Here is a 24828-nt window from a genome sequence, read left to right as displayed (position 1 = left end):
CCGGAGATTAACTAAGATGAACTACTTATGGCAAAATGTAAAAATAAGCACTGACGTTCACTGAGGTTAGGGCATGTGGCTGGATCATGACTGGGCAGTTGAAGTCTCCGACGGCTTCCAGTCCACACACATACCATAACATCTGCAGCAAACTCATCGCCCGCTTTTATAGCGGTCTAAGAGCCGCAGCATGACGCAGTTATGAGCGACTGCGTTTCACCCCCAATCATTCCTCCCACTGCATTGTTCGAAATGCTGATGTGGAAATCAGTTCACTTACAAAATGTGCCTCACTTTTTATCAGGTTTAAAATACACTCTACACTTAAGTATGCAGGTATTTAGGGCTGTTTCCACTATCTACGTGGCCAAGATCAATAGCAGTAAACCCCATCAAAGCCTCTCAAACTCTTAACTCACATATTTTTATACTATAGACTAGTAAAGAAGATTTTTATATTTTTGTTAAGGAAAGAAGAACAATCATATTGGCGGTTTGGGTGCAGTGAAACTCCTAACTGTTAGTCTTAGCATTTTTTGGCCTGATTCTCCTGTTTTTTTGCGTCTGCCCTCCTGTTTTTGACTGTGTGCTGGTTTTAGGACTCTGGACACTTTACCACTGCTGACACGTGCTAAAGTGCAAATGGTCCTTGTGTGAATTGTATTGGTTTATCCATTATTAGCATATTTTATTTACTAGTAAGTCCCAGGTGTGCCCAGGGCCTGTAAATCAAATGCTAGCAGTGGGACTGCAGCACTGATTCTGCCACCCACATGAGTAGCCCTTTCAACATGTCTTAGATCTCGCACTGCATTGTCAGTGTGTGCAGTTTCAACTGTGATTTTGACCTGGCAAGTGCACCTACTTGCCAGGCCCAAACCTTCTCATTTACTACCTGTAAGCCACCCCTAAGGTAGGTCCAAGGCAGCCACATGGGCAGGGTGCAGTGTATTTAAAAGGTGGGACATGCACTGTTGTGTTTATATGTGATCTGATAGTGAAATACAGCTAATTTCCTTTTTCACTGTTGCAAGGAGCATATCTTCCAAAGGGTAGGATGTGGATTGCCTTGAATGATCTTTTATCTGTTTTTACATATTTTATTAATTTTCTTAACATTACGCCATCCGTAATCACTGATTTACATCATATCGAGGCCACCAGGACATTTCATACATCGGAACAAAATAAAACCAAGAATGACCCCAATAACTATAAGCAACCAGCAGTATCATCGAAGAAAGAAATTTCACTGTTCTACTTTCAGTACGTTACAATGTCTACTGTATAATTGTTTGTGCTATACATATAATGTGCAGTGAATATTATAAGGAAGGCAACCAACCACCCTCCTCCTTATCTACTCAAAAATCGACTGAACCCCACCCCTCTCCCATCCCACAGACTCAGCTCTTCATTCCTACATATTTTAGTCAGTCAGCATAACCACACTTACAGGTACACTTAGTGACACAAGCCCATCAAATAATTCCAGAAACATGCAACAGTACACAACTTCTGGTAGCCACCCTTCCATTCTATTTGTTGACAGCATAAAGAAACTAACATTATCCAGTCAATGATGTCTGTACCTCTGTTTTTATAAATTCCTCCAACATCACATTTCATTCCATTGAAATAGGTTTCTTTCACAATCCCCTCTGTTCCTCCCTTTGTAATTCTGCACCTTCTGCTTTGCCCCATCTAACCACTTCATTGTACCAGTCTAACATTGTCGGTGCTTTTGCGGCCTTCCATCTCATGGTGATTGTCCTTTTAGCAAGTATCAGTGCCAAATTTGCAAATCTACGTGTGGTGCTACCCTTCTTACCTCTAGGCCTTAGCCCCAATATACAGTATCTAACGGTTCTCTCCCTCCCCCTCCCCTTGTGCCATGCCACTTAGTATTGATTGCAGCGTTGACCAATAAAGTACCAGTCTCGGGCATACCCATTACATGTGTAGTTGAGTTGCATTCGTGGCATGGCATCTGGGGCACACATCCGCCATGTCTTGAAACATCAGACTTAGTTTGTGGGGGGGGGGGGTCAAGTAGGCATGGTGCGTTACCATGAGCTGAATAAATTTAAACTTTGGGTTGCGTGACACCTTCCTTGGATATTCCAAGATAAGTCCCCATTCTTTATCAGTTAGTTCACGGCCTATGTCACCAGTCCATTTATCACGAAGTGTCTGTAATGATACTGCTGCATGCACTCGAATCCCTTGATATAACCATTTGGTCAAATGACTACCGTTACCCATTAGATACTGCATGTGTGCAACTTGTGTGTCGGGGGTGCCGTCCCGTCTCCGGCCCATGTTGGGCGGACATATTGGATAATATTCGCATGCTGAAGAAATTATGTACTTGGTACTCCCTGTTCCCTCACAAATGTTTTGTGGTTCATCAGAGTATTATCCGCAAATAACATTCCTACTGTGCTTACTCCTGCGTTGACTCAAGAGTATATACGTCGCAGTGTTACTTTCCCTGACGTCAGTGGGATTCCCAGTAGGGGAATTTTGGGGGCAAATGGGATCTGTATCTTTGTATATTGCAGCTCCTTTTTCCAATACCTCAATGCAATTTTTAACAGTGGGGGCGGTGTCGCTGGGATCCTGTTGTTTGGCAACAGAAGTGTATGAAGTCCCCCCTTTTCCCAATCACTCCAGGTGATGGCAATCTCCTGCAGGTTGAGTCCTGCAATCCAGTACGCCAGCCACTGTAATTGGCTAGCATAACAGTAGGGTTTGAAGTCTGGGACACCCAGCCATCCATGTCTTGTACCTAATTGGAGTTTCGCCATTCCTATTCGTCTAAGTCCCGCCCCCCAAATTAATTCTACGAGTAGGGTATCTAAGATTTGGAACACATGTGCTGGAATCATTTTTATTTTGAAAGTTTTATATAGCGCGAACAAGATCTTCGCAGATATCAGAGCGCTTTACAGAGGAGGGGAGCATGTATACGCAGATACATCAATCATGTTAAAAGTACATTGAAGTGATATCATAAAACAATCAAATAAGTCAATTTCAAAGTCAAAAAAAAATAAGAATACAAAGGGTTCGAACAAGTAGTACAGATGAGTATCGAGTCTTTGTATTTTTTCCCCAGTAGTGGTTCAAGTGTATTTAGCCATGAGGATCGCTTTTACTTCTTTCTTGAAAAGTATGGTAGAGGTGATGAGCCTGGTTTCAGGGGGGAGCGAGTTCCAAATCCTGGGAGCCATTCCTGAGAAAGAGCGTTTATAGGTTTTTTCCTTGCAGAATCTTTTAGGCTTTAGCAAAAGATTGTTTGTGCCTCTAGTGTTTCTGGAGCCTCCAGAAATCGTCAGCTTCTGCGCGAGGTATCTAGGTGAGCTCAGGTGGACAGCTTTGTGCGTCAAACAAGCGATTTTCAGGTGAATTCTGGCTTCAAACGGCAGCCAGTTCAGGGATTTGAAGTCAGGGGAAATGTGTGAGTGTTTTTTTGATCCAGTGATAAGTCTCGCTGCGGCGTTTAAAGAGGCTCTTATGGGTGCATTAGTAGCCAGGGGGAGACCGCATAGGGCGGTGCTGCCGTATTCTATTCGAGGTATGACTAGAGATTGGACCGCAGTTTTGAAGTCTTTGGCTGGAAGGAAAGGTTTAAGTTTCCTAAGGGTGTTGATATGGTAGTTCGCTCCCTTAGTTGCTTTGTTGATGTGTTCCTGCATGCTGAGATTGGTGTCAAGTGTTATGCCCAGAGATTTCGCTGAGTCCACGATGGTGGGTTGAACATTGAGTGCCGTCAGGTCTTTAAGCCACATTTGTGCAGTAGTGATCTTCGCGGGTGGCGAGATCAGAAGGAACTCTGTTTTAAGGGCATTGAGTTTGAGATGATTAGCGGCCAACCAAGATTGGGTGCTTCTGATCGTTGAGTTCAAGAGCGTGATGTCTTTGGGTGATTGTAGTTTGAGATAAAGTTGGGTGTCATCAGCATACATATGGAAGTGTACATTGGATTCTTGCAGCAAGGTGGTGAGAGGTTCCATGACTAGGTTGAACAAAGTTGGGGATAGGGAGGATCCTTGTGGTACGCCTAGCGATACAGGTCTTGGCGCGGACATCAAGTTGTTGCTCTTGAATTTCTGCGACCTGTTATGCAGAAAGGACGTGAACCATTTGAGCACAGTTCCAGATAGGCCCATTCTTGTGTTTAATAGTTCGAGTAAGTTCTCATGTTTGACGGTGTCAAATGCGGAGGAGAGATCAAGGAGGATGAGGAGGCAGGTATCGTTATGATCTAGGATTTGGAGGGCGTCGTCGATTATGTGAGTCATAGCAGTTTCAGTACTGTGATTTGCTCGGAAGCCTGATTGATGAGAGTTGAGGAGATCAAACTGAGTAATGTGTTTAGTCAGTTGTGTTTGTGCGCATTTTTCCAGCAGTCTGGCAAGAGTCGGAATGTTGGTAATGGGACGGTAGTTGTTTAGGTCAGAGGGGTCGGCTGAGGGTTTCTTTAGCAAAGGTGTGACTTGTCCAACTTTAAGGGAGTCGGGAATGATCCCTTGTTGAAGTGAGCAGTTAATGATTTTGGTCCAGAGTGGCAGGAGCGACGGGGTGAGGACTTTGACAGCGTTAGCAGGAAGGGGGTCCGTGAGGTGATTGGATGGTTTCAGAGAGCTGAGCAGTTTGCCAATTTCTTCTTCTGTGTAGGTGACAAAGGTTGACCAGGTGTCATTGTTTTTTGGTGTAGTGGGTGCTATGCGGTGGGGTTTGGGATAGAGGCTTGCGTCCATGAGGAGATCATTCTTTATGTTGTCAGTTTTTTGGTTAAAGAAAGAGGCGAAATCTTTGCAGGAGGGAGCTTCGCACATAGTGTTGAGAGGTTGGGGTTGTTCTTTGGATTGTGTTCGGATAAGTTCAAACAGCTTTCTCGGACGATTTTTGGCTTGGTCGAGCTGACGGCTGAAGAAGTCTGATTTTGATCGTTTTATTTTCCTGAAGTAGGCATTTCTCTTTTTCTTCAGGTTTTTTAGGTTCAGTGCAGAGGGAGCTGCTCTCCAGGTGCGCTCTGCCATTCGCATGGCGCGTCTATCGTCATTGAGACTCCCGTCGTACCAGGGATTGGAGATTTTTGTGGTGGCTTTTTTTAGTTGCAAGGGTGCGACTTCATTAATTATTGAGGTCATACTGTTAAGATAGTGATCTGTCAAGGATTGGACGTCCTCAACGCCAGCCGGAGGAAGTAGAAAGTTGCAGCTGTTGGGGGGCAGAGAGTTTGAGTTTAGTTTTTTCATGTCTCTTTTCCAGACTTTGGGCCTGGCGGATTGAACAGGGTTAAATTTGACTTTTTCATTGATGAAGAACGTGATAATATGATGGTCCGACCAGTCACAGGGTTGGATAGATTCGAGTTGGATAGAGGCCTCTTTGGAGATGATAAGGTCGAGGATAGAGCCTTTCTCGTGTGTTGGACTGTTGCAAATTTGAGTAAGGTCAAGGGCGTTGAGGAAATTCTTCAGGCCTTTTACCACCGCATCATTATGATCGTTCCAGTGGAGGTTGAAGTCACCAAGATATATTTGTGTGAGTTGTCGCCCAGAGTTGGTTGAGATCATGTCCATGATTTGTTGGGAGAAGGTAAGGTTGTCACCGGGTGGGTGGTAAACGCTGTGAAGAGTGCAGATCGGTTTGCCCTCACTGATAATATCAAGGCAGATGTATTCACAGGACGTTGGGGAGGGTAGGGAAGGGGAAGTTACTTTCAAGACAGAGAGGTTGCTCCTGTATATACATGCGATTCCGCCACCTTTTTTATTGCCAGACCTGTCAAGTCTAGTGATGTGGTAGTTGGGGGGAACCGGAATGTCCATTATAGGTGTAGAAGATTCTGTTAGCCATGTTTCAGTCATGATGATTAAGTCAAGATCCAATTTTAGGATGAGATCGGCGATGGCGGCGGAGTGTCTAGCGGCTGATCTGCAGTTGAGGAGAGTGCATTTGAGACGGGGTGTGTCGAGGGTGGAAGGGTGTTCTAGAGCGAGGGGGCCTTTACTCAGGTTACTATGGATAGCGATTCTGTTGTTCAGTGTGGGGGGTCTAAGGGGATTGGAGTGAATCGTAGGAATGGCAGTGAGAGTGTCGGGTGTGTTGCTATGAGGAGCTGAGTCATAGGAGCGGAGGAGGGTGATTGTGTCTAGGTCCGAGAGAGGGTTGCAGGAGCGATGGGGGCGGTTTTCACGATTGTGCACAGGGATTGAGGTCCAGTGCGGTGGGAGTCGAGTGCGAGAGTTCGCCGCCCGGGTGGAGGACCAGTTGGGAGGGGAGGTGAAGGTGGAGGCGCGTGAGTGGTGTCTGGGGTGTGCGCTGAGTGTTTGTTTGATGTTGTGAATGTCTTGTTTGATCTGGTGGAGGGTGTTTGGTGAGGGGTGACTGGAGTGTGATAGACAGAGTAGTTGTTGTTTGATGATGTGCATGTCTTCTTTGAGCTGGAGGAGGGAGGCCGAAATGTGGTCCACTGTGGGAAATGTGTTAGAGGTGGGGATGGGAGGGTCTGGCGTGGATGACATAGGGGAGAGGTTGGTGTGGATGAGAGTATTGGTGGTAGGCGTAGAGTGCGGGGTGGAGGATGGGCGTTTATTAGTGGTGTAGGGGGTGGAGGTTGGGTGGTGGGGGGGGAAGTGGGATTGTAGATGGTTCTTTTTTGAGGGGGTGGAGTTGAGTTGATGGAGGTAGTGTGTTCTGTGTGATTAGTTAATGGGAGGAAGTGAGGGCTGAGAGTGGGGGGGGATAAAGGGTGGGGTTTGCCTTTGTGTGTGTCGGTCTGATGTTGATCTAGGTTAGGCGGGATGCGGGAGGGAGCTGTGGTCTCAGGGGTGAGAGGAACGGGGATGAGAGGGACGGGGATGAGGGGTGGTGTGTAGGGGGAAGGGGTGGGGTGGTTGTTGTGGGCGAGAGAGAGATCTATGTCTGTACTTGAGGGATGTGGGGTAGCTGCGGTACGTGGGTGAATGACTAAGGTGCCGGGAGTGAAGGGGTGGTGCATGTCGTTTTGTGTGGGAGCTGTGGTGTCAGGGGTGGGAAAGGGGATGAGGGCTGGTGTGTGAGGGGAAGGGGTGAGGTGGTTGGTGTAAGAGGGGGAGTGATCTATGTCTGTGCTCGACGGGAGTGCAGTAGTTACGGTAGGTGGGTGAGTGACTAGGGTGTCGGGAGTAAAGAAGAGGTGCCTGTCATTTTGGGGCTGGGCTAGGTTAGAATGAATGTGGTTTGAGGCTGTGGTGTCAGGGGTGACAGGAATGGGTGTGGTATGAGAGGATGGCACGGTGAGGTTGTGGGGGGGAGGTGGTGCCGCTGGAATGTGTGGGTGAGGGATCTGTGTCTGTAAATGTGGAGTGCGAGGTAGCTACATTAGGTGGGTGAATGTCTAAGGTGCCGGGGTGGAGGGAAGGTGTGTGTCGTTTTGGGGTTGAGCTAGGTTGGAGGGGTTGTGATTGGGGGCTGTGAATTCAGGGGTGATTGGCTTGCGGGTGCTATGAGTGGGGGTCAGATGACTGGCGAGGTGTTGTTTGAACGTGGGGAACAGGTTGTCTAGTAGTTCCAGGTTCTTGTCTGTGGATTGAATAAGGATAATCCCGTTATTGTATATAGTGATGGTTGTTCTGCCCGGGAAGAGTTGGGATGGAGTGATGGAGAGTTTTAGGCCATGCGCGAAATTCCTGGAGGTGGAGATGGTGAGTAAGGTGCGGAACGTGTTTCTCCATTGGGCTCTGCGTGTGGTGTGGAAGATAATATCAATGTTCAGTGAACCATTGACTGGTGAGAAGTAGGTGTCTGCACAAGGAGAATCATAATTGGTAAAACAATAAAGTAGCCTGGGGAACATTACCATTTTGGCAATTGCCACTTTTCCTGCCACAGACAGTGGCAAGGATGTCCAGAATAGTATTTGCGCTTTAAATGTTGTAATAGCCTGGGTCAAGTTACCACCTAATATATCTCCCGCCTCTCTGTATACTTGAATGCCAAGGTACCTAAAGGCGACCGGCACTGTTTGAAACGTCCACTGGCCAAAGTGTAATGGATCAGCCTGTGTATCTTCAGTAAACGAGTACGCATACAATTTGGACTCATTAATAGAGCGCCCTGACAGCATTTGGAATGTATGGAAAATAGTGGGTGCCGGCTCAAGATCGTCGCTAAGATTATTGAAGTATAGTATTAAATCATCTGCATATGCCAAAATAATGTGTGTGTAGTTTCCCGATCGTATTCCCCAGTGTTCTGCCATAATACAGAGTTTGATAGCAAGTGGTTCTAGGGCTAGGATGAACAGCATGGGTGAGAGTGGGCACCCTTGCCGAGTACCCCTCGCTACAGGGTATTGTTGTGAAATATGTACCCCTGTATGTACAAGTGCCGTGGGGTCCATATACAATAGGCTAACCCATTTCACATACTCATCTGTGATTCCAAACTTCGGGAGAGTGTATAGCATGTAGCTCCAGTGTAAGGAATCACATCTTGAATTATCTTTTAAGTGTAATTTCCCATTAGGAGCAGATACATATTTTGAGTTTGAGCTATCTGAACTCACAATTTAAAAGCACATCTTTTGATGAAGTCAGTTTTTAAATTGCATGTTTGAAAATACCACTTTTAGAAAGTGGGTGTTTTCTTGCTTTACCATTCCATGCCTCTGCCTGTCTCTAGAATCCACATCTGGGTTCGGACGACAGTTGGGCTGTTTGTGCATTCACTCTAGGCAGTCACACAAAGGGAGCTGAGGTGTACCTTGCATATCCTGATGGGCCATCATTAGGTTGATGGGCCTTCCTGGGCAAGAGTGGTGGAAGGAGTTCTCACTGACACCTGAATAGGGCTGGGCCTGTTCTCACCTACAGCCGTTCTCCACCCCCTGTAGTGTGTCTGGAGGCAGGTCAGGGAAAGGCTGGGTTTTGTCCACAACAAAGAATACCTGTTGACATTTGCCTACTTAAAAGGCAGAAAGGGGTATAAGTATTGAACCTCTGCCACTCTCAAATAGGAACACTTCTGAACTAAATGACATTCTGCCAGGAAGAAGAGCTGGATGCTGTAGGAGAGACTGTTGCAACTCTGCCTGTTGCTTTGCTGTGCTGGCATGATGCTTGCTGCTTCTGTCCTGGGAGTAAAAGGACTGGACTTTGCTATCTGTATCCTGCTTCCAAGGTTCTCCAAGGGCTTGTGCTTGCTTGCCTCCTGTTAAGAAGTCTCAGGCCATCAAATACTTTACCTACTACTGCCTGGGCTCGTCTGCTGAGAGCTCTGACTTGCCAAGTGGTGCCAAATCCAGTTCCTTGGCCCTTTGAAGTACAAATTGGTAAGAAAATCCTCGCATCGACTCTCAGCACCAGTTTTCTAGACGAAGCACATTGACAGAACATATCTGGATTTTCGAGGCATCGTACTTCGACACTGTCTGTTCATTAATGTTGTGTTGCCCAGCAGTAGTGACCCGAGGCCGCGTGTCCAGAGATCGACAAATCACCTCCCCTTCCCGTAAGGAACCGACGCATCACTTCCTCTGACGGTAAGGACCCGATGCATCACCTCACATGCGTAGAAGTAATCAACGGATGCACCACCTCCTCTGGGAGTAAGGAACCGGAGAACCATTTTGCTTTCCGGTGCCTTTGCATTTTGGTACATTCAAGGTACTTTATGCTAAGAGAAACCCATCCAAAGGTATTTAAGAACTTAACTTATTTAACCTTTGAAAAGTGCTATCTTTACTTGTGTATGATTTCTTATTTTTGTTTGGTCTTGCTCTATTCAGATAAATATTGCCTAAACTGGTGTGAACTCGTTTTGTAGAGTTTTCACTGTGTTACTGTGTGTTTCTACAAATGCTTTGCGCATTGCCTCTGAGTAAAGCCTGCCTGCTCGTGCCAAGCTATCAAGCGGATGAGATGGGGTTATCTGAGCTGTGTGACTCCCTTACACTGACTAGGGTGATGGTCCCTACTTGGATAGGGTGCAAACCGCTGCCAACTAGAGACCCCATTTCTAACACTAACCAACTGAGAGATGGAGTGGGAAGAAATGTAGTTGTATGGTTGTCAATCATGAGAATATTATTGATTACAGTGTGGTATCTTGGCAGCGCAGACAAAGGGGAGGGGTGGTGTAAGCCAAGTCAACCAAATAGGCACTCTAGTGGAGGTTGGCCCTGAGTTTCGTAACAAGCTCACCCGTGGTTGAGTTTAGGGTTGGTGCCTAACAAGAAAGTTAAACACATGAAGCCCAGTAGCTGTCCGAACTGGCTAACCAGGTACAGACATTGATGTGTATAGCTGAGAACGGATGACTATTCTTCTTACATCCGTCTGGACACTAAAGGGTGATCCTCCTGATAGTTGATACATATTTACCACAACAAAAATGCAATCTGTGGCACTCACCTGCTATATTGACTTAATGTTTATCACAGTTTGCAGATATTCAGACAGTACCTGCCAACCCTTGATTCTACCTGTAATGACTATTTGTTCACTGTCTCATACAAGATCACTATCCTACCTGTTTCACCTCTCCCTCCCCCTCCTTCCCTTTCCCCACTTTCTTCTTTAACTGTAACCTGTTTGTTTGACAAAATGCAAATAAAGATATTTAAACAAATGAAGCACAGTAGCTGTTTGTACCACTAAACAATTGTCCTGGGGAGCATAATATGGCTACAGAGAAATTGTTAAGTGCACCAGTGGCATCTAAAGCTGAAATCTAAGTGCTGAGACAGTTCCAGCAAAGTACCCAAAATCATAGTCACCTTTACCTTTATGCTATTGCTTTAGATACAAAACCCGGGAAACTCTACCTTTTGGGAGGGTTACTTTCATAAATAGGAGCTAATTTACTTGTGAATAGGACTGCTTTACTGTAGGATAAGACTAAGAAGCTAAATCACAAGAACGTAGGGCCTGTTCTCCATGAAAGGCACCACTAACATTGCCTTAGGTGAGACATGCATTTTTGCGTGCATTTACAAGATGTAACCATAGGTCTCTTCGTGTCTATATTTGTTAGGGTTGGAAGTGAAGTCATCTGCAAGTGTTTCTGACACAGCCTCTACCACTACATTCTACCAGGCTGGCTTTCGTATTGTAGGAGGTTCAATTAGTGGGAACCTGCGTACTGCATACATTGAGGGTTAAACAAGTTACTTACTTGTAATTATGGATTACCTCTATGTTTAGTGTAAGCATGCCGTCTCTTTGCTGTCACTAGCTCTTTTGACTGCAAAAGAAATTCGGGGGGGGGGGGGGCTGATTCTCCAAGCAATAGACAGAGTGGCTGCAGGGGCTCTGAGAAGGGGTGGAAAACAACAAAGCCTCATTAACAAGCAAATGGTCTTTTAAAGACCTGTGAACTACTCAGATGCGGCTGTGTTTGTGCCCGGGAAGCTGACTCAGACCGGGCTGCCACACACAATGAAGGGGAAGGGGGCGGGGGCGTTGTGCGCCTGTTCCAGACCATGGTGGTGGTATTGTTATAAGAGAAGTTGGTATTGAAAATTAGAAATCCATGGGTTCGTAATTGGGAAGTAGTTGGACACATTTCTCTCTTTTTTTCAATTAAAGTCAGAGTCCTGCTCAACAAATGGAGTGCCTCTTCCGTGACATTTATCAACAGGTTGAGCTCTTCTATACTGGGGCATTCAGTTGCAGCTGTCCAGCCTACAGGGCCTTTAGTAAGCCCCTGAGGATGTGTATCTTCCGGGGTAGTTCAGTAGTATTGAACCCTTAAGGCTCTTCAGTTACCTCTAGTAATGGCCTGTTATACTGCACTCTGGTATGTGCAGTGTTTCTGCCTGATTGTACAACACCTAACACCTAGGTAGCAGGGCTTCTTGAAACTTCCAGGCCGTGTGCCTTTCCCAGCACTGCATATAGTAACAATCTCTGGTACAGCACCGTGGTACATAGAGTGCTGGCACCATTTTTCAGATGCCTGCACAATCACTGTGAAGTAGTAAGCACAAGGCATGCGCGAACATTTGGGTATGTCTATCGTAGTGTATGTTTAAGGACGGCATTTAAGATAAAGTAAAGGTACGTCGTGAGTAGTAGCCACCAAAACAATATCATCATTGCATACCTCCTGACTGATCATGCCATGGAAAGTAACTCAGAAACGTTTTGAGGGTAAGGGATGTCACACATTATAAAGTGGATTTGTGACTGTCCCTTTAAATACTGAAAGGCGTCATAACATAGAGGTCTTCACGGAACTCGTGAACTCGGTTTGAGCTTCCTCTTGAGGTTTCTGGTGTCATAGGCAAATATAACTCTTCCCACTGCGAGATCTTCATAAGCGCACACATTCATCTATGAAATTGTGAGCATGTTTGTAAATAATTTGGTTCATGGCAGATTCTCTTTAGGAACAGTAATCTTCTGAATTCTGTGGGCCCATCAATCGGCTGCACTATCTACTGAAAGAAATAAGGACACTTTTCATAATTGCAATGGATATGTCCGTCTGTTCAGTAGGGGCTTCATTTAGGCCAGCATGCACGTGGTGTTTCAGTAGGCAGTATGTACCACCTTGCCGTGTTCATGAAGTTGTTTTTCTAATAAATGTTGAATTGGTTGAAATAAGGCGATGATCGACAAATGCATGGAAAATGGAAATTTCCACCATGCAAGCAAATAATTTTGGGGAATCCAAAGCAGCCCTGACCAAAATGCTCAAACCAGCCCACTTCCTTTGTCCACTCACACAATCTCTTTCTTTCTATCCATCGATTCTCTCACTCTCCCCCCTCTCTGAGCGCTTTCTCTCTCTCAAAGCCTCCCTGTGCCTCTCTTGCATTTACCCTGGGGAACTGGGGAAAGTGACAGAGGCACTAGGAGCAGCCTTGGCCTTTCAAAAGAAGCCTCCAAGGGCTTCAGTCTATTGGGGTAATACCGTGGTGGAATAAAAGGCCTGTATAGCCCTGAATGTTGTCACACATAAATGAACTTAGGTAGGCCACTCATAAGAGTCTTAAGATCCCGAGTCACAAAGCTTTTTTGCTGCTTTCTACGTTAAGCTGGAAAAAGTCTGAAGCTCTACATTCAGACCTGAGAATTGAATCACAGAGCCACTTTTACACGCAGAGGTGTCACTCACAAGTGTTTTGCTATGCCTGGAGATATTCCTCTTTCATAAATGCCACCTGGAACTTTGAACTGATTGAAATAAGGCAATGACCGACAACTTCATGCAACATGGACATTTTCACTATGCAAGCATATCATTTTTGTTGGAGCCGGCCTAGGGAACTAAAAGCAGCCTTGGCAAATATGCTCCCATTTTCTCCTCATACAATTTCTCTCTTTCTATCCTTCGACTCTTTCACTCCCCCCTTCTAGACCGGAACCACCGACTCTATGTGGTGCTGTGAGTGTGGGAACGTGCACAATTTGCCCCATTTTCCTGGGGATTATGGGCTGGAATTAATGAATGAGCAGGATTTATAAAGCACGTTCCTAAGCCAAATGGGGTCCTGGTGCAGAGCAAAGCTTAGGAGAAGGGAAGGAAGTAAGCAATGTGGAAGAGCCAAGTTTTCTATTCTTTCTTAAAGTTGAAATGATCCTGAATTGTGTTTAATGAGAAAATGGAGCAAGTTCCAATGCTTCACGGCCATGAAAGAAAGGGAGTGCCCGCCAGTGCAAATGTGTCTGAAGTGAGGGAGAGAGAGCAAGTAGGCTCCAGATGAATGTAAAGGGAGATTTGGGCAATACCTAAAAAAGTTTTTTCCAACATAAAAAGGAACAAAGTGGTTGAAATTGCAGTGATAGAGATGTAGGAATTTAAAACATGGAGCGTTTAGTAGCAGGAAGCCAGTGAAGATTCCAGAAAGATTGTAGTCAAGATACTCCAAGATTTCGAGCTGTTGTAACCGGAAGTTAGGGGAGAGCCCAAGTTCTCTTGGCCCCCACTATGAGGTCCAGATGGAAGCAAGGGGCCCTAAAATAAAGACTGAGGTCTTGTCCCTTAGGGCAGTTACTAGACATCCAGCCATCTACTGCAAGCAGTGTTTGTGGTGTTATTGCTAAAGGACATGGGGAGTTGTGCGCCATAAGCATAGACCGTAAGTTGAAAATGAAGGAGAGGAACAGAAATGATGGGAGCAATGTAGATATTGATAATGTTGGGCTTAGAGAGGATCTTTGGGGAACATCAAAGGTAACCAAAAGAGACGCAGAGCAAAAAGGGGGATGATAAACAGTTTGTGTTTTGCCAGAGAGAAAAGTGTTCAGCCAGGCCATGGTTTGCTTATAGAGCCTACTGCTGAGGAGACGAGAAATAAGTCGTTCATGAACATATCGAAGGTCACAGAGATTGAGTAGTACCAGGGCAGCAGAGCCAGGCAGATTCAAGATGGAGTGAATATCAACGGAGGCAGCTAGCCAGTAATCAAGATCATTGTTAGTTTTGAAGAAGGACCACAGCAGAATTGATGGCTGGTTGCTTAAAACTGAAATATCATTAGTGAACTTTTTGAGTAAGGAAATGACTAGGGCTTGTTTCCTAGCTGCCTAACAGAGGCAGAAGCAATGGACACATTACAGAGATCGAGCAGTGTGCGGCTGATGGTGTGTGCACAATATTTGAGAATGCGGGGAATACACACTTCCAATGGGGAACCCAATTGAAGGGAGTTAAGCAAAGTCACTATAAAGTTAACAGAGGCAGTACAGAACTGAGAAGAGGTGGGAATTATGCAAACCAGGAGGGCAATAGAAGGAAAGACCACAGATTATCTACCCACAATTCTTGAATCATGTGTCGCTCTGGCTGTATTAATGCGCTTGAAACTTTTTCTTTTTGATCATACCTCAAATCCCTGGGACCCCTAATACAGTGAGGACTTCAGGGCCACCAAACATCAAGGTAAATCGCTCAAACAAAGCAGGAGGTCCGGCTATAATCCAGCCACTAAACAAGCCATTGCTCTTGCCATTTACAAATATAAATCTCTTGTCAGACTGGCAAGACCTGCTTATTACTGGTAAAAGATTGTATCTGCTAATAACTCTTCCTGTGCCATTTTTTCTACTGTAAAGAATATTTGCAACTCCTCAACCTCCAAGAATATTACCCAGTCCTCTTGGAATCTTTTCTCAAAGATAGCCCTCTTTTTCCAGCATAAAGTCGCCATCCTATTTCATCTAGATTATTCTGGGATAGTTTAAAGGACAGGATTTTAAAGCACTGCTGAAGGAAGTAGAATTAACTTTGGACCCGTTTCTAGTAGAAACACTTTTGAGAGCTGAAGGAAATACTATGACGCTTCAAGAATGTAAGCGTGGAGGCAATGGCAGTATGGGGTAGCCAGTTTTGAGCAAAAAAAGGAGATGTAGAGCTTTCCGGAAGATTGGTGAAAATCAAGTTGACATTGTCTACCTTTGTAAGTAGGCAAAATACCAGCTGATAGCGGTAGAGCAAAGCAACAGCCTATCAAGGGCCTCTGTGTTCAGTTGAGCTGTTCATTCTACATTAGTATCAATGTTCCCTGAAATGGTGACGTAGGCGGCTTTAGGGGTGTAGTGTGCCTTGAAGTCCAAAAGATAGGAAGTGCAGGTGTTTCTGGAAGCTCGCTTTCCAGCACTGCTACCTGAAATGGAACAGAAAGCTAAACAAATGGTGAGAAATATTAAAATATCAAATAGGTAAAACACAGTGTACCGAAGTACAGTCAAATCAAGATAACAATAAGCGTGATGGGCGGGTAGGGGGAGAGGGGGGGGGGTGGGGGGGTGGGGGGGCAAAGCCATGCACTTCCAGACATATGGACAATAAAAGCGGTAAAGTAATCCAAGACAAAGTAGTAAAGTTCTGTAAATTGGCTCCAGTTAGTGAAACCGCCTATGAGCAGTCGTTAACAGAAAAACAATTTAGCATGCAAAGGAAAAATGTAACAATATCTCCAATTTTCGAACCCTATGCAGAGGGACAGTGGGCAATACAGACTTTACAGGTTTTTGGTGAGAATAAAGGTCGTATAGCAGAAATGTATCTGAATACCATACATCTGCGTGCAAGACTTCCACGGCGCCGAGAGAACGTACTTCTATGTGCCTGGGAGTTTTGTGAACTCGAAGAGCAGTCGTAAATCCCAGCGCCTCCGTGCCTCTGACCCGCGTGAAAACGGAGTCATAATAAGTGTATTTGGGATGAAAATGCACGCAGCAACGCTGCGTTTGTTTTTAATGGTATGTTTGCGATAACAGCTCCCCTTCGTTTGCTGAATCCCATTAACCACTCTCTTTATGAGGCATAGCGTTTGTCCTCCCCGAGTAATTAAGTAACCCCGAGCTCCTACCGCGAGTTGTCCGAGTCTACCTGCCGCGCAATTTAAGAAACCGTTGGACACATCTCGCGCGGAAATGACCCTTTTACGATTCCCCGGGAGGTATTTATCATGTGAAATGAGGTTTTCCTAAAATGGAAGGCGCACTCCGAAATCAATTACGTTTCAGAAGCAAGTGCCGGAACAGTGTGCGGCTCGGCACTGTGCGCTGCTTTGGATGCCAGTTAAACTTTGCATTCAAGTGTGAATCTAAAGTCGTCGGTCAGTTGTGTTTTTTTTCCCTTTTATTTTCGTCCTTACTCCCTTTAATTGGTAAGCTGCAGTGGTGTAACCCTACGCTTCTTAGGCGATAGTCTTTGATGGAAGGCATTAAGATGCACCCTACAGAGAGCAAACATAGACTTGCAGGGCCTGAGTGACACAGATTTTGCTGTAACTCCTGTAGCACTCCTGTTTTACAAGGCACTGGTGTAGCCAGTGAGTCATGGTGGGCCCTAGTGCAAGGAGAGAAATGGGCCCCCAACTACTGTTTAACCCCTTGAGCGCTGATGATGGAACCGCTCTGTCATCCGCTGCGGTGGCGCTGTGCTGATGACGGAGCGGTTCCGTCATGGCCCACCCGCCGCTAAGGCGCGGCGCGAATTCCGCGCCTGCGTTGAGCGTTCTATTGAGCAGGCGGGGCCTTGACGGAACCGCTCCGTCATAAGCACAGCGCAACCGACGCTGGTGACGGAGCGGTTCCGTCACCAGCATGCGCCCGCCGCTCTTCCGCCCCGCCCCCTTAGCACTGCTGCGGAATAGCCGCCGCAGTGAAGGGGTTAAAATCTGAACTACAGCAATACTGAGGGTTCTGTAGGGCCCTCAGACATCTGGGCCCCAGTGCCACTGCACCTGCTGTACCAAAGGAAGCTGCACCCCTGAGTAAATTACTTCTGCTCACAGCAAACTCTTTGTGAATTGGGACCACAATGGACAAGTGGAAACGTTACTTTACTGCCACCAATGCCATATTTATTAATTTAATAGTTTGCGCTTGTTCATTTTTTTTAAGCGTGCTGGATTGCGAATGATGTTCAGGTCCGAGTGATTGTGGTTTTTCTCCAGGAGCAATTTAAAACGCAAACGCGGCACTAACATGCGTAGGAGGGCTTTTTATGTATGTTTGTCATGTTACTTGCAGTACAGGCCTGATTGCATATAGCGCATTCTATTCCAACACCGCCTTTGCATTTAGATGTAATGCATGCGAGGTGCAAGTGAAAAAAAGCAGATCAACTTGTTCTTATTTTTGCAGCTGCTAAAGGTATGCTTTGATTACAGTCTTTTTCCAGCTCATGCTAATAACACTGAGAAGGAAACTTTCCATTGTTTAGTGCACGCATTGTTTGTAGTGACCTAGCTGAAGAGATAGTTCTGAGGGAGATGACCTTGTGTGTTCTGTCCTGTAGGAAAAAGGAAGGAAAGTAGTAGTAAGCTTCAGCATACACTTTTTGAACAAGAAGCATTGTTCAAATATACCTTATATAATGATACCAGAGCCAGGAATTAACCAACCATCCTTGCTCCATAGAGCACCATGCCTAGAAACAGTATATAGGATATTCGTATAGAGCTAGGCAGGGCTTTAAGTGGGATGAAAAAACTGTGTGGGGGGGGGTTCAACGGGGCGTGTCCGATGTAAGTAAAGGGCGTGGCTTAAGCCCATTAAGGTAAAAATCTGTGCTTAGCATAGTGTGCCACCCAGCTTGTATTTAGCTGTTTCTGTCATTGCAACCAGGTATGATACATCATACCCACAACAAGGCAGGACTATTGGCTTTGTCAATGGTTGTTAGTTGCATAAGATAAATAAGCAGCAACTATGGCTTGTCATATATAATATTGAAAAAGCTTTCACTTAAAGCCCTGGTGACACCACAACGATGTTGCTGCTCCTGCATTTCAAAAAGAGAAGGGAAATCCAGGGAGAAAATTACTTTACATGATTTCCCTTCCCCTACAACACTCACCTGGCATGACGTCAATTTGTAACTTCTCCACTAGTGAGAACGCGCATATCGACGTGCCTGCTGTCACTGCAGTCCTGAAAAAAACACGGGTGGTCCGTGCCCGGGCACCAAACAGAGCCTGATAGAGACCCTTTTTGAGGCCCTCGTTAAAAAACTGCCGGTGCTCAGCACCGGTGAGACCCAGCCCACTTAAAGCCTAGGGGATACGCTCAGACACATGAACCCAGAGGCGCAACTAGAGCCAAATTTCGGGGGGGGACTGATAAAAATTTCGGGGTGGGGTCTAATTCTTCCAGTCATAGGGAGAGTGGAGATGCAGGGGCTCTAAGAACGGGTGAAATAACAACAAAGCCTCGTTAACAAGTGAATGGTCTTTTGAAGACCTCAAAGACCTGTGAAGTACTTGGATGTGGCTGCAACAAGACGGATTCCAGCCCACAGCAGCGCAACAAAAACTGTGTGTGTGTGTGTGCCCGGGAAGCTGTCTCAGCAGGGATGACACACACGACGGGAGCGGAAGCTCTTTGAGCCCAATAGGCGTTGTGATCCTGCATGAACCAGTTCCTGGAGATAGAGCTAAACCATATAATTCTGTCCTACGACCTGAAGGCACCCTTATATACACTGTGTATGTTATGTTATTTTAATTTAACACATGACTTGGCATATTAGCTTGTTAGCTAATTCAGACTTCCTCAGCCATACTGTTATGAGGTTGGTTTCAGCCAATTTGATCAAACTAATAGGATAGGGATATGCACATTTGACATTTGACCTAAACTGTATAATTGTTGCTGAGTTGCTTATAGTACATAGAATCACTCTAATGCAATTTTTCACAAACTGTGGGTCTTATCACCATTGGTGAGTCACAAGATGATTTTTGGTGGATCACGAAAGTCATAGCAATAAATTAAGATGCGCCTACTTTTTGTACTCATCTTGTCACATTTGTTGTCGCTTCAGAGACAGAGTTCAGATGTCAGGCTATGTTTTCTGGGAAATTGCTACTTATGTTTTTTATCACAGGGATTTGTGTTTACAAACTCCTCTCACATTGCGGTCAAGAGAAAGAAAAGTAAAGTGAATCATGACAATCTTGCTTGAGTACAGGAAGTGCGAAAAGAAAGACTGTAGAATGTCATTTTTCTGTAACACAACAAATTGTAAATACTTATAAACAAACTGTACACATTCAGCAATTAGAGAGCAAAACAGAAGCACTTTTTTTGTAATTCTCAAGTGTGATGGAAACAAACATTTTAATTGGAGCAAACCAAATCAAGACACTTTACTTGGTGAGGCGCAAGTGATAAATATTCACTGAAACCCAATTTCGACACATTATCATTTGTGTGCAGTATAGTTTTATCAGACAAACTATATGTCTGTGCAAATTTAGTGACTATTTCAGTGGCAAATGTGCTGTCTGTAAATGACAGTTTGCTACCACACGATGCTTCAGTTACATTAAAATATCGACCTCTTCATGTCCATTAAAGCTAATAGGTCACAAAAGTTTGTTCTTCTAAAACTTGAGTTATGGTTCTAAAAAGTTTGGAAAGCACTGCTTTAATGCACATGATTTGTAGAAAGATAGTATGTAGTCAATACTCATTTAGTGAAACACCAATCACTGTGTGTGCATACTGATTTCAGGGGTAGAGGACAGGATTCTACATATACCTCCTGTGAATGAGAGATTCTCTGGCAGGTTAATCTGACTCTAAACACTCCTTTCTCCTCAAGCCTATCAGTTTTGGCACAGCGAGAGATATCTGCCAGTTCTCCTTTTTTGAAAAAAAGGTTAGATCTATTTCTTAGGACTTAGAGGATCTACCAAGTGTGACCCTTAATCAATTTGGGGTAAAATAATGTAACATGGTGCCAGTCATGGGTCCATAACTTCAAAAGTATAATGTATACACAAAGAAACCAGAGGTATCAGCATGATTTTTATGATACTGGAAGTTCAGAGTTTGTTGAGCGCTTGATCGTTACAAAGGATCTACCAGCATCACTAGTACAAATTCTAACTCTTTATAAACAGCGGTGGGAAGTAGAACTAAGAACGGTGTATATACCAGAGAACATTCGCCATGCACTTACTGCCCTTTGACAGTGGGGGGGAGGATTCCCATTAACTGGGCGAGAAATCACACTGGTGGTCAGAGCAGTACATTAACTTTCAAACCACTCTAGTGCTCTCAAGATATCTGCACATCCTTTGAATAGGCCTGTGTGGATAGAAAAGGAAATGTGAAATACGAACCATTTTGTAGGACAAAGGATAGGTGCTTTAATCTACAGAGTGTGTTAGAAATATTTTGTTAAAGCTCTTCCATTATGACTTGTTTGTGTTGGATGAACTTGTGTCAATGACTAAGCAACATTTCTCCAGTATTGACTTTTTCATAGATTCACATGTTTAAATCTTCTCTGTCGAGTGTGAGCTCAGGAGACTCCCTCACATACAACACATGGTTAGAAATCTAAGGTATGGTGGCCCTAAAGGGGAAGAGTGGTCCAGGGTCTGTCCTCTCATGGGTTGAAATTTGGTTCTTCTAATCTAAAACAATGTGAATTGGTTATCAATGTCACTTAACTTCTCTATGGTTCCCAATGCCTGTCAATATTGCCATGGTACTCCCACCATGACAACGGGGAAGATTCAAGCATGTCACTCCAGGAAATATATTAATACTGCAGGATTACAGTGTACAGGTAAGTAACGTGTTTCTGATGTGCTTTTCGTTCTCTACACCTCCTTTGTTTCCCCATTTCTCAGCTATCCCTATGAAAATGATGGTCTTCAGTCTTTGTACTCTTATACATTTAAGATATTTGCAGACGCAGGGTCATGCACATGCGCAAATATTTTTTTGCATGTGATAAACCTACTAGTGAAAATGCTGCATATCCTCCCACCATATCCTTACAATTGCCATGCCTATTAAAAAAGGATCTGGCCTAACTATTTGACAGAAGAAATAAACTGCAGAGCCATTAATTTGGGATTTCGGGCCTGTCTGGCTCCGCTTTTTTACTCTGTGGGTTTCAACTTTATGCCGACTTCATTTCACATTGACAAATGTTAAGAAGAAATGAAAGAACGCATCTCCAAAGGCAAGACATTGTTAAGCAACAGATCTATCATTTAAATGATAGCCCCAGATTATGTAATTGTGTACCAGTAGCTGCACCATATAACTGCTTTTTAAAACTTTTTTCCTTAAGTATTTTGGCCCAGAGTAATAGATGAATTTGTTTATAGTTGACCGTGATCTGACTGAGGTCACCTCCATGTTGGTTTCACTGTAGCTCCTTCCTCCCAGGAACTTGAAAAGAGCACAGTTGCAACAGTGATTACTCTTTATCCGTGCGAGGGGGTGGAGAAGTACCAGGGTTGTTTCACTAATCCTGCTACTGTTTTGTCCTCTCCCCTATACTTCAAATGTAAGAGGGCACCAGCTAAGAACTACTGCTGTGAAGAATGACTACATCCATCAAAAAGAAGAGTGATTTTAATGGAATTACAGGAATCAAAGCAGTTCTTCGCTAGCTTAAAAACTGTGGGCCATATTTACAAGTCCCTATTGCCAAAAGAACGTCACTTTTAAAGATGTTCATGTGGAGATACGGGCTTCGCCTTATTTACAAGGCAGTGTTAAACCACTTAATACGGCCTAATGCTGCCTTGTAAATAAGGAGCTCTTTCAGGCTATACTTGTATTGCGATTTATATAGCGCACGTATCACCCGAAGGCATCAAGGCGCTTGCCTTGGGAACCCGTCCTGGTATTCCCCTGTGAGATAACCCCAGCAGGGTATCCACAAGGTGAAAGCCAGGCATCCCGCCGCGAGGGGCCGTAGTGGAGATTAAGCAAGCTATTGCCCAGAGTCGCAGAGTGTGAACCCGTGAGTCAAGTAGGCACCTGAACAAGAATTATCGAGTCCGTGGAATTTTTGTGCCCAAGACCCGCCGAGGCGGGGAATTGAACCCTGGTCCTGGACCGATCTCAGCTTCCGGGTCTGCCGCCTCTAACCCCTGAGCCACACTTCTCCACCCTTAGCGTGAAAGGGGTGGGCAATGGGTGTTGCGGTGGGCGTTCCGCTGCAACACCAATTGGTTTTGACACTCCCAAAATTTACAAGGGTGGCATAAATATGGAACAGCACCAAAATTAAGACAAATAAACCTGGTCTTAATATGGCGCAATAAGGTGAAATGCTTTGTTTTTCCTCGTTTTTGCTGTTTCTATGTTTGCTGCATTCACACATAAAAACAGCAAAACGCCACGCATGATTGTTTTTGCAGGAAGGTGACCCTTCCTGCACATAAACAATCATTTTAAAAATGTTGAGTTGCAACTTCTGTGCTGCACAAAGCAGCACACATACTGTGCAGCCCTGCGTTTCTAAAGTTGAAAAAAGAATACCCTATGATTGCCAATAAACAAGGTTTTAACAAGACTTAATTCCTCAACTGTTTCCTTCAAGAAAGAAGTTAAATCATTACTCATGAACAAACTTATGCCCTAGATCCTAGGATTTCCACCGCCCATCAGGGCCGGCTCTAGGCATGTGCAAGCTGTGCACCTGCACAGGGCCACCAAACCCCAGGGGCCACCACGCCAATATATATCCTTAATATATTAATCCTCTGAGGATGGATACATATTTGCGTGGTGGCCCCTGGTAGGGATTTGGCGGCCTCCGGCTCTGGTCCACTTCTAAACTCCCTGACCCCCTCCCCTCTTTACTGGCCTGCGCGCTCCACCTCGCCCGGACCCCCTCTTCGGGGCCCTCTACCTACGCTCCCTGCCCAGGGCCACCATAAGCCTAGAGCCGGCCCTGCGCCCATACCTCTCTTGCTCTCGCCAATTACCCTTATGAATATTACTTGCTGTCATCGATTTGATGATTGTTTTATTTATAGTTAATATGTTTGTACTACTGTATCCATTTGTAGCTGGGACTAATATTAGTTTTCCTTTTGCCTCTGCCCTTTGTGCATGTGTAAAGCGTTCTGATACCCGCAGGGGCGATGTTCACACCATATAAAAATGTTAGAATAAAAAATGAATAAACCACCAGACCTCAGCTCCCACCAGACCTAGCCAGTGACCCTTCTCACATGCAATGTTGTACTTCCACGTTTTCATGTATCAGGAGACCATGTCGCGGGTGCAAAATCAGTGGAAACGCTGATTATCTAGAAGCCTTGTGCAACGACTTATTCTAATTTGATAGGAAATGAGCTACATTTGTGGTGTCTACTCTAAGCCTAAAACCAAGACCTAATACACCCCTCCTTTCTCTGTTTCGCAGTTAACTCAGGGGACGGCATCGACTACAGCCAGCAGAAGCGGGAAAACATCGGCGACCTGATCCAGGAGACGCTAGAGGTCTTCGAGCGCTACGGAGGAGAAGACGCTTTCATAAACATAAAATACATGGTGCCCACCTACGAGTCGTGCTTGCTAAACTAAAGGGGAAAAAAAGCAAAGAAACCATGTCCCAAAGTGCAGGGTTCACTTGTTTCCAGAAAGCCTATCACTGTTTCTCCCTAAGAGTCCTGTTATTTATGCCTCCTTTCTCTACAGCTGATACAGAAGCAGCTTTTGGGCCAGCAGACTATTAGCACTTTTGAGAACAAGGCTATCTAATACATAAATGGTGACTGTTCCCAAGATTACAATGGTGTACTGTGCTTATTTGTACCACGGAAGAATTGCTTCTTTATAACAGAGCTGGCTGGCATGGGGGCCAGAATTAATCCTCCAGTTGTAGAGACAATAAAACTATAATTTTCATACGCAACTGCGAAATTGCTGGTCTGTGTCGGCGTGCCCTGGGGGTGATGTCAGGGGTTGTAACGGGGAGGGTTTAGGCTGACTGCTTAATAGGTGTTTGTCATGGAAGAGAAACACCGATTCAGCCTTGTCTCCCCGGCAGCTGTGCGGAATAATGTGCTGTGATTCGCAATGGAAGTGAGCGGTGAGACTTGGGGCATTCAGAAAGACCCCAGTCCCTTCTTTCTGTCTGGCTCAAAGTATCCTGAAAAAAATGTTTTTCGATAGCTTGACCTTTTGTGTTATGTGATTTGAGCTTTCATTAAAAAAGCGTGTCAATTACGAAAAAAATGTATATGTACGACAAAAGGTGTCTTTATTTGCTTAGAGGTGTTATACGGTAAGGATGGAGTCGTTTTAAGTTTTCGCTCAGTTTGAAAGTAGTAAAGCATAGCCTGAAAACAAAAAAGCAAGAGGAGATAAGTCCAGGTATGTATCAAGAGCAATAAATCACCGAAAATGTGAACAATCCCTAAAACACAATGTTTCACTATAGCCCCAGTAACCATCAATGACAAGATCTGCTCTTCCCGAAGACATACCACAAAGTCTGTCTTTCTGCAAAATTAAGCCAACCATCAATCAACCATGGGGCCTATTTTGTTTAGGGCACACTTTCCCTGTTTACGCCCTGGTGCACCTTAAAATAGGTGCGCCA

General features: G+C 44.9%; 1 protein-coding gene across 1 annotated transcript in view; it reads left to right on the top strand.

Moving 5' to 3' along the window:
* The window catches only part of PACRG (parkin coregulated), a 1181602-nt gene extending 1157464 nt beyond the window's left edge, over positions 1-24138 (top strand). Inside the window, exon 5 of the mRNA XM_086927307.1 lies at positions 23647-24138. Coding sequence (XP_086783433.1) covers positions 23647-23807 — 161 coding nt within the window. The 3' untranslated portion in view covers positions 23808-24138. The remainder of the gene's footprint in view (positions 1-23646) is intronic.
* The last annotated feature ends 690 nt before the right edge of the window (positions 24139-24828 follow it).

The sequence above is a fragment of the Lissotriton vulgaris genome, chromosome 6, assembly GCF_964263255.1.
Source record: "Lissotriton vulgaris chromosome 6, aLisVul1.2, whole genome shotgun sequence".
Classification (NCBI taxonomy): domain Eukaryota; kingdom Metazoa; phylum Chordata; class Amphibia; order Caudata; family Salamandridae; genus Lissotriton; species Lissotriton vulgaris.
Note: the sequence above shows the minus strand (reverse complement) of the source record. Positions and strands in the feature narration are given on the sequence as shown.